At 40.0% G+C, this 16803-nt stretch overlaps 1 protein-coding gene across 1 annotated transcript; it reads left to right on the top strand.

Annotated features, from left to right (window-relative positions):
* Nucleotides 1-2174: 2174 nt before the first annotated feature.
* Nucleotides 2175-16574, top strand: p4ha3 (prolyl 4-hydroxylase, alpha polypeptide III; the record flags this gene model as incomplete). The annotated part of the gene is made up of 15 exons (XM_080731840.1): nucleotides 2175-2194; nucleotides 2988-3081; nucleotides 6752-6834; nucleotides 7404-7558; nucleotides 7727-7950; nucleotides 8890-9039; nucleotides 9134-9185; nucleotides 9794-9954; nucleotides 10437-10613; nucleotides 13154-13218; nucleotides 13484-13643; nucleotides 13776-13838; nucleotides 15023-15091; nucleotides 15966-16062; nucleotides 16504-16574. 15 exons carry the CDS (start codon nucleotides 2175-2177, stop codon nucleotides 16572-16574), a joined length of 1641 nt encoding a protein of 546 aa, XP_080587966.1.
* Nucleotides 16575-16803: the final 229 nt, after the last annotated feature.

The raw sequence follows: 16803 nt of genomic DNA, 5'->3' as shown, positions 1-16803 counted from the left end.
CTTATTGTAAATCGCTTTGGATTAAAAGCGTCTGATAAATGCCTAAACTGTAAACTGTAAACATATTACTCCAGTGTGTGTGTGTGTGTGTGTGTGTGTGTGTGTGTGTGTGTGTGTGTGTGTGTGTGTGTGCGCGCGCGTACGTTTCCAGATTAGTAGTTTAACTCCTGCTTCTTAAATATGCCATATTTAGAAGCTCTGTTGTTTCAGCACAACCTGATGGTCGCTTCTCGCCCTTAGGGTATCTTACTTGTAGGCTATATGAATTTTGGGAGCCTGATGTAGCCTGCAGATGCACAAATAATGCTGTATTGTTATGTTAAGATTCAAGATTTAAATTGTTATTGTATATAAAGTAAATGTTTTGTATGGCTTCACTACTGCTTAAGTTGGATATAGGCTCTGTTATAATCATTTGCAGACATGTACTCAATTCAAATACTCAACAAGTGAAAGTTGCTTTAGTCAAACTGGAGTACTTGCTTTTAAGTATTCAAATGTAGCCTGCACGCTTTTAAATATATTTGGCCTATAAGACTAAGTATTCAAAAGTACAAATGACATTACAATTTTCTTTTTAATATCAATGCATTGCTGTAAAAATATAAATAATAGTGAAAATATCTGATCTAAGCTCACATCATGATGTGACATGCAGTGTGTGTGAGATTATTATCTGATATTTTCCCTATTTTTGAAATATGGCATAAATATCCCTCCCTAGAAATGTATAGTGGATTCAGTACAATATTTTCCTTTGAATAAATGTGGAGTAAAAGTCATGTCCAAAGAAATTCCCAAGTAAAGAACAGATACTTTTTGTCTCTCTTTTTTTAAACAAGTAGGCCTACAGTAGCCTACTCAAGTAGGCCTAAATAAATATACTTTGTTACTGTCTCTAGTTATGACCATTTGTGGTAGCCTACAGGTTTCCCCGTTAGATGTTACTATAAATAATCCCAAACTACAATTACCATTCCTCATCCTCATCAGTATGCTCAGTAGCCCAATCAATTCATAAGAAATAGGCTATTTTTTATTTTGAGGAACTATCCAGTCCAAAATATAAGCAGTAGCTGTTTGGCCTTTGCCATTAGACGTGTAGAATTATACTCTGGTTAATGCCTGGTTACTGGGGGAAATAGCTATAGCCTAAACTAAAGCTTGAACAATGATCGTACCAAAATCGTTGCTATTTAATGTGACACTTCACACTTGTAGCCTGTCATAATGGTAGTAGGCTAGCCTACATGTAACCCCTAGAGGGAGACATAGGAAAGTGATGTAATTAGTGACACAGGTATTTAAAGGCTTTCTAGACAGGCAGCTAAATCTGTGGGGCCTCAAAACACTGTAGGTGTTGTTGAGAGGAGGATGTGTGAGTGCTGCTCTGTTAACCGGTAAGACTGTTTGCTTGGGTTTGTATCCTCTCTTTTACTGTTTTACTGTGTTATTTTGGTTGTTGTATGGTTTACAATGAGAATGTGTTTTATATTGTCAGATGTGTGCTGTTGTGGATGGTTGCCTGTGTCCACTATTGTTTGGGGTGTGGCCTCATCCTCTTCTTCAATGTGTAGGCATTTAACTGAAGAGACGTGAGTATTATAATATGCATGTGAAAAGGTGAACAAGGAAAGGGTTTGACATACAGTATATTCTGTAGTCTATGATTCTGTGTAACCATGTGTCTAATCTGTATGTATCACTGTCATTGTAGGTGGAGCCAGGGGCTTATGATGCTGCTATGGGGTGTAACCATGAGAGGCCTTTGCCTGACAAGTTATCTGGTAAATGATTTTATTGGGTTTCCTATTGTTAAACTGCATACCATAGTTACATTACCTGTGGCATGACTTGTAGATGATATTGTGGATGACATTGTGGTGATATATTGCATTATATTGTGTCAATATATATTCCATGCTTATGAAATATGTTCTCTTGTCATGGTCCATGTGGAACAAGCGGCACCTGTAAGGACCTAGCGGTCCTTTCCCTTCCTTAATTTGATATGTTTAATTTTGATTTGTTAGCCATGCTCCCCATTTCCCTTTGTGTCTCAAACACTTAACTGAATTTTAAATGCAAATAACTCTACCCTCTTGTTTTGCAACCTTTTCTAAATAAAACTGTTATATCTGTACCTTTATATCCTTTGGTCCTGTCTCATATGCATGCCGGCGTTGTCGGCAGGGTATGGTACATAGAGTATAGTGTTTCACCTAGACGAGGTAATAGGGCACAGGGTGAAGGTAGCCAATGGAGGGAAGTGCTGTATATCCCTCGTGAACGCGAATGCCCAAAATGTTCTGGTAGACATGGACCCTTGTCCATTGAAGACCGGTTGGAGGAGGTAGACTGTTGCGCAAGGGGTCGTCATATGTCAGTCAAGTTGACAAAGCACTATTCATGTAGACCTATGATCATTTGGAGGGGAGGCTCGACTAGAAATAAGACAGGTCAAGTGAAGTTCAGGAAGACCCCAGTGCAATAATGAATGTGTTGACAGAATTGTATTCTTGTTCACATTCCTATGTTATGCTACTACAGATATTCTTTAATCGCAGACAGACCGAGAATGAGTTGCAAGTCTGCATTTACAGCACAAAGCCGGTAAGAGCGTCACATCATTGTGGGGAAAAAAGTGAAACAAAGTCACTTGTCCCAACAGACAAGTATAATTTGAATTAATTACTTGCCCCAGACAAGCAGACATTGGACAAGCCTTAACATTGAGCCCTGGGTGGCTCACCAGTTTTCCTGTTCTGTTTCAGGAGAAACATACACAGTAACAAAGGTGTAATATACTTATGCGTCTCTTGTTCAAATCTGCTGCCAAGAGAATCAAATGAAGCCATGGTAAAAAATGGACTGGATAATAATAATGGTTTCATGGGACTAAAAGTTATGCACAGATCTTATGCTGTCGTAAATAGAGCCTGACTAATGTATCGGTTTGTGTTAACATGTGCTATTGTCTCTTCCAGTCTTCTACTGCAGAAGAAGCTTCAAAAGTTAGAGCTGGCCAGTTTGGCCAACCTGTGTCCTGAGGCAGCCAAGGAGGTTAAAGCCTCTATCAGAGTCGGTACCGCGGTGGATAGCTTACCACCGGTGTAGTGCGGTGTAGTCTTTTTGAGCGTTAACGTTGTAGTTTTATGACTCAAAAAGACTACACCGCACTACACCGCGGTGGATAGCTTACCACCGCGGTACCGACTCTGATAGAGGCTCTCATCCCCAGGTGTGTGTGTGTGTGTGTGTGTGTGTGTGTGTGTGTGTGTGTGTGTGTGTGTGTGTGTGTGTGTGTGTGTGTGTGTGTGTGTGTGTGTGTGTGTGTGTGTGTGTGTGTGTGTGTGTGTGTGTGTGTGTGTGTGTGTGTGTGTGTGTGTGCGTGCACGCACACAAGCACACACTGTGTTTGTGTGTGTCTTTCAATTTACCCCCCAGAACAATTCTAAATGTCAACTGTGAACAGTTGTGAGCTTGTTGAACGACTATTTTTGCTACTTGTGTGTGATACTGTAGTGTAGGGCATTAACTTACCAGGGGAAAAAACAAAATTGACAGATCTACAAGCTCAACGCGGCACGAAGCAACATGTTTTGAACTTGTAGATCTGCTATTTTTGCCTTTTTATTTGAATCCTAAAAAGTATTAGTTTAGGACATTTTTGAGGTTTCCACCCAACAGAGACAAAATAAAAATAGGTGAGGTGTGTACATTGTTATCAATCAAAGTGAACCAGTGAGTAATCCAGTGTTCCTCATGGGCTGGACAACATCCAGACCAAGAGAAGTTTCCAGAATTGATGACCTTCGACCCCTGAGCTCCTCCTCTTGAACCCCTGACTTCCTCATTTCAACCCAAAACTCTACATCCGGTTACAATAATGTCTTCCTCTCTGGTTGTACTTTTTTTCATTTCATTTCATTTATTTTTGTTTCGCACATTTAGTGTACATTACAGTTATATTATACTTACACTGAAAAATGTGAAAAACCCTTTTGAAAAACACAAATATACAACATTCAGCTTTCAACAGCTTTCTAGCCTAGTGTTTTGCCAATAAACGAGACTTTTTTGTAGTTGTTGACTTGTTACAGTTTTATTCACACAGTATGAACAGTAAAAACCCTGATTTATACTTTGTGGCTTGGACTGAAAATAGCCGATCTGAAAGCTCATTGTGAGCCATTTTTGGTTACATGTTCGATCCCTGGCGCATAAAAGTGATATTAAAAAAGGGTTCAAAGTGTTAAAGGGATATTACACTTTCAAAGTCATTTTATCGTCTAATCAGGCTTTTATGAACACCCTGAACAGTTTTTAATTTGCTTGATTCAATATTTAGATATTTGATGTAAATGTTACCAGGCCCGACACGCCCAGGCCCTCTCCACATACACACCCATTGTAACTTCAAACTCCATTTTAACCATGATAGATTCATTAAAAACACCCATTGTTTTTTCTGTTGACTCATATTACCCTCCTAATACGTGAGCAGGCCGTGTTTTTTCGATAACTTTTTTCATTAATTTTTAATAATTATTTGGGAAAATGAAAAATATTTAATACAAAAATGGATTATTAAAAATAAATGAAAAAAGTTATCGAAAAAACACGGCCTGCTCACGTATTAGGAGGGTAGTTTGAGTCACCAGAAAAAAATAATGGTTGTTTTCTAAATATTGAATCAAGCAAATTAAAAAATGTTCAGGGTGTTCATAAAAGCCTGATTAGACGATAAAATGACTTTGAAAGTGTAATATCCCTTTAAATAGCTCTATTCATATCCGTATCATCATACATTGAAGTATAAAACAGGCTTCAGTGTCAGTGTCTCCAGACTGTGACACGTCTTAAATCAGATTCGAATCACCACATAGGAGATCTTTGTCTGTTTACACTTGATTAAACCAATGTGATTCCAAACTGGATAGGCCAAAAATCTGATTTGAGCTGGCAGTGTGAACTGTCTCTCAACATGTGGGTCGAGGTCCCCACATGATTTTGGGGGGTCCCTAGATGGCAGTAAAGTGACAATAAGGACTTTTAAGATTCAAGATTTCAATTGTTTTCGTATAGTAAAGTAGATTTGTTGTATGGCTTCACTACTGCTTAACTGTAGCATTGGATATAGGCTGTAATAGTCAGTTGTAGACAAAGTGCTCAAGTCAAAGTATAGATACGCATGCATGGAGTCCTGGTCAAATATTACTCAAGTGAAAGTTGCTTAATTGTCAAACTGGATTGCTTTTAAGTATTCAAATGTAGCCTACATGCTTTTATATATTTTGCCTAAGTATTCAAAAACACAAATTACTGCTGTAAAAAATATCAATAATTGTGAAAACATCTGATCTAAGCTCACATCATGATGTGACATGCCGTGATTTATTATAGATCTGATATTTTCCCTATTGAAATATGGCATTTGGAAGTGTCCCTTCCTAGAAATGTATAGTGGACTATTAATAAGTGGACTGGAGTGAGTACAATATTTTCCTTTGAATGTCGTGGAGTAAGTCATATCCAAAAAATACTCAACTCAAGTAATGAATGAACAGATACTTTTTTTTAACAAGTAGGCTAGAACAGTTGCCTAATCAAGTAGGCCTAAATATAGACCTACTTTATGATCATTTGTGGTAGCCTACAGGTTTCGCCGTTAGATGTCACTATATTCCCAAACTTGGATCGTTCCTCATACTCATCATGCTGTAGCCCAATTCAAGTCATAATACATATTTTTTATTTTGAGGAACTATACAGTAAAACATATACTAAGCAGTAGCTCTTTGCCATTAGAAGTGTAGAATTATACTCTGGTTAATGGTTAGTAGCCTAGTAGGCTACACAGGGGGAAATAGCCATAAGCTTGAACAATGATCGTACCCAAATCGTTGCTATTTAATGTGACACAGTTGTAGCATGTCTTTCGCTACTCACCAAAACAAAGACGGTTCTAAGATGTTGATACTTTGTTTCCTTTAGTCAAGTACACTCACTCGGATCCCCCCACCTCACGTCTAAATAAAATACACTTTTGTCCAGAAAAGAAAATAATTCACCGGAAGTTTTAGCTACTCTACACCGCCCTCTACAGATATTGTCAATATCTTACCTTCCGGTGAAATATTTTCTTTTCTGGTTAAAAGTTGTATTTTAGGCGTCAGGTGGGGGACTCAGAGTGTTCCCACTAAGAAAAGTATGCTTTCAACCCCCTAAAGCCGTATTTGTTTTGGTGAGTAGCAAAATTGTATTTTTTTTGTTTCACTACAGACGAGAGGGGACGCAGCCTTTCCTGTGGCGCAAGGGCTCATAGGTGACATAGCGAAGGAGAGCTCCTTCTCGCTATGGACCAGAGCTAGTCGACCCCCCGGGCGGACGGACAGTGAAAGCTGATCCTATCCTACAGGGCTGTAGAGCTCTCTGCTCTCAGACTGGACGGCACACACACAGAGGCGCATTTGATTTGCACAGGACGGCGGGACCAAGCGCACAGCGCATCTGATGAGCTCTCCAAAACCAAAACAGGACAGAGACCGAATTATTAGGGACGCAATTATGTGACCAAACTTTGGAGATCATTTCAAACTGTCTGGCAGAGGATATCCAGGAATATTTAGCGCACGTACTCAAGATGGATTATCTTAAATATATTTATTGTATTTGGGGTCTTCTGAATTTGACGGTGATTCCCAGATCCTTTTGTGAAATGTATACGTCGCTACTGAATGTTAAACAGGGTATTGATGTTGAACGAAAACTTATCAGTTATTTAGGAACGTACATCAGCCACGAGTTAGAGAGACTCGAGGACGTGAAAAAGTGAGTAATACTAATAACAGTCATGTATTATTTGGGCTCAATGTTGTTTGAGTTTTGCGTGCAAGAAAGAGAGAGAGAGAGAGAGAGAGAGAGAGAGAGAGAGAGAGAGAGAGAGAGAGCGAGCGAGCTGCATGCGTGTTTGCGTGTTGGCTGGTTGTTTGTGATGTGGTAGCATATGCACTGTGCACTGTCCACTGTCTCAACTTAATTGAGTTGAAAGAAGGGAGATAGGGCCAGGGGTCCACTTTAATCATGTAAAATTATTCAATTCATCTCAGGATGAGAAGGCAAATGATTTCCATTTGATCAATTTGTTAGTTTTATGTGCATAGGCATAAGAACGTTTTTGTGGGAGTGGTCTGGTAGAAAGCTCTGGTGATATTAATAACCAAAGAAAACTATGCATTATCAGTCTGTCCTTTCACTTAGGAGACTAAGGAGGAGTGATATCAGGCTAGCAGATTGTAGTGATCATTGCAAGCATAAGTGCAATTGCAAAGGAATCAGATGTTTTATTGAATATAACCTAAGGCATTTTAAATCCCTTCTGGCTATCTTGTCTTCTACAGCTTCTATGCAAAGGTGTCTGATCTTCACCAGCGTGTTTACGATGAACCATCAACCACAATGGCAAACCCACTGGCAGCGTTCACCCTGATCAAGAGGCTCCAGTCCGAGTGGATGAATGTGGTCTACAGCAACGAAGCCCAGGAGAATACACAAGGTTGCTTACACTAACACTGCCTACTTTTAAAGACACATCTGGTGCTCATATCTGACAACACCTCAGCCTACTGTTTTTACAGAGATCCATCACTCCCCTCTCCCCATGTGTCCGCTCATGTCACCACCCAACCCCCCAAACACCCTTTTGGCCCTTTCTGCTGCTTAGCTCTCAGGTCCAGTTACTTGCAAGAGGAGGGCCGCCTTCCAGACCTTGAGGACCTTCAGGGGGCCGCTATGGGGCTGATGAGGCTCCAGGATGTGTATGCTCTTCAAGTGGGGAGCCTCGTACAAGGTCGTTTCCAACGAGTTACCAACGGCGAGCCTATTGATATCTATCTGCCTACAGTGTCTGTTCCTCTATCTGGTGATGACTGCTTCCTTGTTGGAAAGGTACACCATTCCTAGTTTTTGTGGCATGGATTTATTTTACTGTGTACATAATTGGTGCTGGATTGAGGGATTTAGGTGCCAATGTGCACTTACAATACTGTTGACTATTGTCTACACATACCGGTATATGGCTCTCTATAGGCAAATCAAAAACACACCCATTATTATTTATTAGTTGCATTTGTTATGGTAGCTGTGGATTAGTGAGGATATTTGGCAGATGGTGCTCTGTGCATTTGTTTAACTGATTAACATATACCCGAGGAGTGTAAATCAAATGTGTCCAATGCCTGTCAGGCATTCTGGAACTTTTCTTATACTAAATCACATTCTTCTTTCATGCAAATATAGTATGAAAAAGTCACCCTATCCTTTAAGTTTCCCCAGAGTGAATTCCTTTTCTTTTTTTCTTAAAAAAAAGAAAGGAAAAAAATAATAAAACTACTTGTGTTGTAGGGAAGGGCACTGTGTGGGAGAGAGATCCCCTTGTATAGAAAATACATTATCTCACTCTACAAAAGTCAACAGGAATCTAGAGACAATAGAGGTAGCTGGGGCTGAGATAATCTCGTACTATCTTTAAACAGATGCTAAATTAGTTTAGGGTGTTGTCAGATTGGCATGTGGCTACAGCTGGCTGCAACTGCTTTTATATGACAGTTAAATCACTCTTTAAAGACAGGCGTTTTTTAAACTGCTGTGCTAGTAGTCAATGGTTCTTTGCAAAATGCAAAACAGTTGTTCATTAAAATTATGGAATAGATTGTTTGAGGCATCAGCTATCTATCTGATGATTAGACTTTGAATAAGATAATACTCACTGTCCTGCTATTTGTGTGGGGTGTTTCACAGGAAATGTAGAGTATTGCTCTGCTTTAGTCTAACCTCCTACATAATGACATGTTGGAATAATGGAGCTTGGCGAATGACTATTTGCAGGTTGCCTATGAGCAGGAAGATTACTACCACTCTGTTCAGTGGTTGGAGGAGTCAGTGCGTTTGTTCAGAGGAAGAGGAGGGGACTGGAGCCCAGAAAATGAAGGGACGTTAGAGGATGCTTTGGACCACTTGGCTTTCTCTCACTTCAAGGTGGATTTGAAAGGCTTACCCACACCAGATGTAAGCCAGTCATCCTGTTGCAATGCTTTGCGTAAATACTAAACTTCGGTCACTGTTGTTTCAGACGGGAAACGTTTCCTATGCTCTCAGCCTTTCCCAGGAGTTACTCCATCATGGTAATTCTTTCCAGTTATAAAACAGTGCACTAATTCTTACAAAATTCAACAAGTCTAAACTAACACCATGTGTATCAAGCAACAGCATGAGTTCATTTCTTTGTTGCTTTGTAACTGTATATTCCTAACAAACTGTGCATTAACTCTTTTCCATATACTGTAGATTTCCAAGAACCATGTATGATTATCATAATAAATGCTTGAAAAGCATGTGCCTGCACATTTGATTGTAATTAGCAGGTGGATACTGTGACTTGCCTCTCTTAACTCTGGGCGATATGGAAAAATACAATATCACGATATTTTTTCAAGCTGTATCACGATACACAATCTTATCACGATTCTTTTTTCATGTTGGCTTTTATGGTTATTTTTTAAGTTACTTTAACACTAGTACAACCACAAACTAAAATAAAAAGGAGTAACAGACCATTTAGACCAGCGGTCCTCAAAGTGGGGTCCTGGGACTCTCTGGGTTCCTTTTGAGAGGTCTAAATTGACCCTTACAAGTATGTAACTCTGACAGTATACCAATGAAAGAGACATGGTGGAGACATTGTATCATCTCAACGATATTTATCACCATATCGCCCACCCCTACCTCTCAGATCCAATGAATGGGAGGGTTTTGCTGAACGTTGAGAAATATGAGAAGTTGCTCATTAGTCCACCCTTACCTATCAATGGAGATGGGTTGAGGAGACCCAACACCACCTATCTAAGAACAAGGGATACCTACGAGAGACTCTGTCAGACCCAAGGCACTCAGGTATCCATCACTTAATCATTTCTTGAATTTCAGAGAGAGGGTTTACCCTGAAGTAAACAGGATAAGTCAAGATGCCAGTTTAGTAGTAGTTTGTATTTGACATATTGTGTCAATGTTGTGCTCTTTGCATGTGGCAATAGAATGCAGAGACCTGACTGCAGCCCCAAACAGAAATGGCACTAAAATATTTCATGTTTTCCAAATAAGGCACATATGTCTCTGAAGGATTTCATTTTCAACATGAATTAATATTAATAAGCATTCACTATTCATCCTTATGGTAAGAAATACGAGAATGTTAATTGGAAACAGTCTGTGAGCTTTTTGTGTGAATTTTCAACTAAGTAGCATTCCATTTAAGTTGTTTTGTAGAGAGAGAGAGAGAGAGAGAGAGAGAGAGAGAGAGAGAGAGAGAGAGAGAGAGAAAAGAGCTTTATTGGTTCACAACTGGTAATAAGCTTCAAATATTCTTTCTTCTACAGCCAAAGCATTATAAAAACCCTAAACTGTTCTGCGACTATTTCACCAATGGAAACCCTGGTCTGCTGCTGCAGCCAATAAGACGTGAAGTGCTGAGCCTACGGCCATATGTGGTCCTGTACCACAACTTCATCACAGACTCTGAGGCAGAGAAGATCAAGCTGTTGGCCCATCCAGGTGTAAGTATGCACAGTGAACTCTCATTCTCATTCAAGAACATGACCAATTTAGGCTTAATTCCCTCATTATTTTTATACCAGCAATATCATTAAACTTGAGTCGATGTAGCCTAGCTATTTGTAAAATACATCACCTAGTCTGGCTGGCCCATTGTGTTTGATTGATTGATATTAAGACTGCTGGGGAGAGTGATATCCAGTATTAGTATTGGTTGGCTGGGATTGCAGTTATTTTAGGAAGTTTCCCATCAAACTTTGCTTTTCCTTCTCACAGTTAAACCTTTTGGACCTATGCTAAGATGTTAGGTTATGCTTACAGTTTTTGCTTACTTTGGCAGGTTATAAGCAACTTCTGTGTAAGCAAATTAACGACCAGATTCCCCCAATAGAATTGGTGGAATCTCGAATAGGTTTTAAAGCTGCCTTGTCTGTACTTGTTTATCGGGTGACCTACAGGGACAAATAGTTACCTACAGGGACAAACAGTTAAAGGTGACCATGCATTTAAAAAGTATTTATGTCATATTGTTTATGTCCCAAAAAAAGCAAATCTGGACAGTCTGTTTTGAAAACCCGTGGGATGCTTTTAACCTCCGCCTTCCCAAAACCAGAGAAAGACACAATGGTCAGAAATGGGACTTTGTGAGGATAGAAGGTGCTAGTGGGACCCCAAAAAAAGGTTTTAAAGTTATACCATGTAACTTTTTTTATAAAACAAATCTTAAAATTGTCCTAACTGTTAAATCGCTAAAGTTTTAGAACACCCACTCCGTTATTTTCAGCTTCTAAAGCCTTCTCTTTATATGTTTTCTATGATCCTGACCGGGCCCCGGTTTTCGCGGAAAAATTACGTCGTCACACTACCGGCCAATCACAGCGAGGGTTATACACTGCCGGCCAATCACAGCGCATCTTGAAGTGGGGTCGCTATGGCGGCCATATTTGTAGTCGCCCGTGTGTCTCTATACTCAAAAGGTAATCTCGCCTACCAGGCAGGGTGAAGTAGTCCGTTTCTCCGGAATGCCTGAACGCACAGGAACCAGGGACCCCTCTAAAGATAGATCTCGGCGAGGTGGAGGCAGACGCGGGGGTGTGAAGGTACGAAAAACGGCCGAAAGACGCGGACGCGACCGCGGTTTGCTATAGGGCTACTGACCACTAGTTGAGCATCTTACACAGTATAGCTTTAAAATAGGAAAAGTGACATTTCATGGTGTATCACCTTTAAAGCACCATCATTCGAGCACAAGCAAAAATCCTCCACAGTGTTGCGACCGGGAGTGCCTTTATTTTGTGATGGTACTCGAAGGAACGAAGAACATTGCTGAATGGATGTGACGTTTCTGAGAAACTCTTTTGAAAAATAGCTGTTTTTGTTCCAAAACGTTTGCGGGGCTTAAAGAAATATGGGATACATTACTATGAAGACTTGTCCAAGTCCCTCAGACTGTTCAAATTACCATGGGCTCCACTGGTAAACGTTTATCACAATATTATAACATATCACTACAGTAGCTATTGGAAGGTTTACTGCATGGGGAGATGCAGTACATTGTTGTCATAAGAGAAATATATGCTGACTCAGTTATTCTGGAAATATCTGGAAACTCAATTGAAGTCCTATAGCTGCTGTGAGGTTTTGGCACTCTTCAGGCCTCATCCCCTGCTCAGTTGGAAAGCCCTGTACTTATTCCGTCATTATGTCAGCTTGTGGGTTGATTAAAAACAGGCCCAGTAGATTATTCCTTTAGAGCAGGAAGAAGTCAACTATGTCATCGGCATGACATTCATTTAGCTCTGGTTTAATTCCAGAATTTCAGTTTTTAAGTCTGAAAGTATAAAGCTAAAGGTAAAGCTTTATTTTTGTAATTCTCTCAGTTAAAACAACCAAAGAAGAAAACAACCTTTGGTCATTTGAAGAGGGATAGACTCAATTGTGAACAACTGGACTTAGACTTGGATTTTGGTCTACTATACTTAACGTTCTAGAACGCTGAGTTATCCTTTTGTGAAATCAGCAAGTCATTGAAGACTTTTATATTATGCATGTTATGAAGTGATACAAAAATAATATGGCTATTGGCTACCCACAATAAAAATGAATTGCACATAATCCAAGCTTGCGTTAATGTCAAATAATTCAACTATATAAATACATTTGAAAAAAGCCACAGGACGAGACCCTCAAGGTTCAAGATGTGAATCAGCTACACATAAATACAATACAGTTTCTTTGTAGCAACATTATAGGTGGTGAAATTATTGTACATCAAGCTTCGTCCTGAGAGTCTGGGTATGATCAAAAGCGAAGGCCAATCCATCAAAACAACTTACATCATGACAGCTTGTGTGTGTTCATGCCAGTTTTTTCTTTCTTTCGCATTCTTACATACCTACAATGTTATCTGTTATCAGTTTTCATTTTGGGCACGCTCACATGCTATAAATAATATTTTGACAATGGGTTTAGTTGGAGCTCAAAACCTTGTTGCTGTATCAGTGGTGATAGTAAAAGTCTGTTTTCTATCTTTATTGGCCAGTTGCAAAGATCTGTGGTGGCATCTGGAGAAAAGCAAGCAACAGCAGGATATCGCATCAGCAAGAGGTAGGCATATACAGTATATGTATGCTTTTATAGCATAGCCCATTTGTATTGCATACAAAATCTTATTTCTTTAAATAATAATTAATAATAACTTTATTTGTGGAGTACCTTTCAAGAATAATGTCACAAAGCGCTTAACAGAAGAATTTCACATGAAATAAACCAATAAAACACAACAATAGCAGATGAAAGAAGACAAATGAAAGGAGAAAATGTTTGTTGATCAGTAACAACAATATATGACTCAATATGAAATATTTTACAGTGCATGGCTAAAGGACACTGTGCATCCCATTGTTGGGCAGCTAGACCGACGGATTTCCAAGCTCACAGGTTTGAACGTTCGTCCTCCATATGGGGAGTACCTTCAAGTAGTGAATTATGGAATTGGTGGACACTATGAACCCCATTTTGACCATGCAACGGTAAGTGGATTTCAAAGCAGATTTTACAGTTATAAAAAGTGCCTTTATGGTTATACTGTAAGTTAAAGTCTGTGATCCTCTGTGTATTGCTAACTTTCAAATGACTTCTGATTCCATGTAACATGCAACCAGTCAGCTTCAAGCCCCCTGTTCAAGCTTAAAACTGGGAATCGTGTGGCAACTTTTATGGTATATGTAAGTGAATTATTACTGAAACAATTATACTGTATATATGGAGTGTGTCTCTCTCACACACACACACACACACACACACACACACACACACACACACACACACACACACACACACACACACACACACACAAACAAATAAACAAACAAACACCGGACAAAGAGTCAGTTGAACTAGTCCCAAACAAACTCAGTCAGAGGTAAGAGATGGCAGGGGGCACGGTGGTGCAGTTAGTACCCGCCGGGAATGCTGTGGGTGCTGGGGGGCGTGTTCCTTCTGTGTTCCTTCCTTCCACGCGTTACGTCCAAATCGGGGAAATCCCCCGTCAGGTGAAAAGAAGCAACTTGGCCTCCTCATGCATAGAAGGAAGTATGAGGTCAGTCCATTGTCTCCCCGGGCGAGGCAGAGAGAGAGCAGAGCCCAGGATTAGACAATTGGCACTGGGTGATAAAATGGGTTACAAAATCGTAGGATAAAAATTATATTAAAGAAAATAGGTAAGAGATGGCAATAAGACTATAAACCTTTGTAAATCATTTTCAGACCCTGATTGTGTTTTTTGACCATATTTTATTTTTTATTTGAAATCTCACTGTAGGATTAACCCATTGAGTTGCAGTTTACCCTTATTATTAAGCAACTTGGACTCCTCATGCATAGAAGGACAAGACTGTACAAGACTGTCCTTGTCACACTCTTATAACTAATCAATGTCTTAATTAATGAATACGTAGGATAGGCATTCACAAGCTTTCAGCTTCAGCCTATTCCTTTTGATCACCTGTAACAATGATTTTATGAATGTATGACCTGTAAATGTGTGATGATCAAATAAACTAAAACTAAACTAAAATTAGATATATATATATATTTTTTTCCCCACAATTTTTCTATTTGAGATTGTTGTCTCATGACGTGTACTATTATTATCAAAGATATGCAGATGAGTGAACTGTTGCTCTGTTGGAATTTATTTAATTTATGTTTTGAAGTAACAGTTTGCTAAATTGCCGTATGATAGTCAATTGATATTATTTCTTCTTACTGTATATCCCTTTACCTCTGACAAAGTTGATTTGGACCACTCAATTAGTTCACCTGACTTTTCGAGAAATGTGAGTAAGTTTAACAGTGTGCTCACAAACCATGTTTATCCAAAACCATATAACAATATCCTTACCCACAGCTCAGCTCTGTTGAGGCAGGTGGATCCACAGCCTTCATCTATGCTGACTTCAGTATCCCTGTTGTGAAGGTAAATTACCACTGTCTGGGGACCCCCAGGGGTCCTTGTGGGGTTCCAGGGGGTCCCCAGCAAAATGGGTTAATTTAGCATTACAGTTTAACCAATTCAAAAGAGACAATCTTATTATCTACAGAGTAGAAAAGGGGGGTCTAAAGGTAATGAATGCCATCACCTTTCTATGGTAGAAGTGAGATTTACCTCCCCTTTTGGCTTCCTGAAAGATGGATAGGCCTGTTTTGAAGGAAGTCAGTGACCCACACTTTTTAAGCGATGGTGTCAGGGTATTCCACACAGGTGGCAGTGCTGTAGAAAGACAATTTACTCATGTTTGTTCTTTAGCAACTTAAATCTTGTATGGGGTCCCTGGCATAACATATTTTCAGATGGGAGCCAAATATATGGGGGTTCTGGACATGGAAAGGTTTGAGAACCACTGACGTATGTCAGGCATTACAAAGTTTCCCTTTTGTCTTTTATGCCTCAATAGATCAGTATTCACACAGCCCTGACTCTGTGCAGTTGTCAAAATGCCAACAAGTGAAATCACACTATGACATGAATGTAAAGTGGCAGCCATAAACATTTTTATGACATGACTAATAAGGCTATTGCTTAAAGTTGAGGCTGAGGTTGTTTTGGTTCAATTAGTTGTTGTTGACACAATGACACTTTACTGCTCCCACTGTGGTGTTCAGCATACCCCTGGCATTTTATTGGGGTTTCACTTCACTGTCTGGGAATTCAGAACATAGTGACTGTAGAAGCTCTCAGTCACAGTTCTCGCTGCAAACTGCTTCTTGCCTTCTTCATTACACTTGGAACACAGCTATGTTTCACAACATAACTGAGGTTAATATTCTTTCCACTGTTTCTCATATTCCAGAATGCTGCCATCTTCTGGTGGAATCTCCACAGGAATGGCCAAGGGGATGTTGACACCCTGCATGCTGGCTGTCCTGTACTGGTTGGGGACAAATGGGGTAAGAGTACTACAATGATGGCGATGATATTCTATCATGAGTCATTGTATGAAAGCTAGACAACATCTGTACGGTATTCTAGTGCAAGTTAGTCATAGATTGCTGCTCTGGGATGCTACACATTTGCTACTGATCTGCGGCCGAGCCAACCAAACGAAGCTATGGGAAAATTTGCTGGAACAGGAAAAGGGTATGCCACCCTTTGTAAACCTGGGATTGTATTTATTTAGCACAGCACCAATTACCTGTATCTTTTTTCCTGCAAATTCAGCAATACAGCAATTGAAGAGACCAGTTAATTATCAAAGATTACTAAAGATTGAAGAATGGTTTTATTTGTATTACTTTTAACTTGAGTATATACTCATAACTTGAGAATATATTCAAGTGGCTTGTTCTTCTGCTTGGATGGCTGGTTGATCGAGTTCATTTATGTTCCAGTGGCGAATAAATGGATCCATGAACACGGCCAAGAGTTCCTGCGTCGCTGCAGTCGTGATCCTGAAGAGTGAGAGGGGTGGAGCAGCATGTGGGACTGCTTGGAGAACAAGACCCAGCCTCCTTGGGGCACGCTTGCAGGCAGAGAGAAGGAGGGAGCGCCTATTCACCGTGTGAATGGACGGGGGAGGCTAGAGCTGTAAAGGAACAGCCTGCATGTGTGAATGGAGCTGCAGGCTGCAGCGTCCAAGAAGCAAGGAGCACAGAGCGGTCACTGCTGGAGGGGCACGAACAGCACAGGGC

The sequence above is a fragment of the Nannobrachium achirus genome (assembly GCF_963921795.1).
Source record: "Nannobrachium achirus genome assembly, chromosome: 8".
NCBI lineage: Eukaryota > Metazoa > Chordata > Actinopteri > Myctophiformes > Myctophidae > Nannobrachium > Nannobrachium achirus.
The sequence above is the reverse complement of the archived record's forward strand: the minus strand, read 5'-3'. Positions and strand labels throughout refer to the sequence as shown.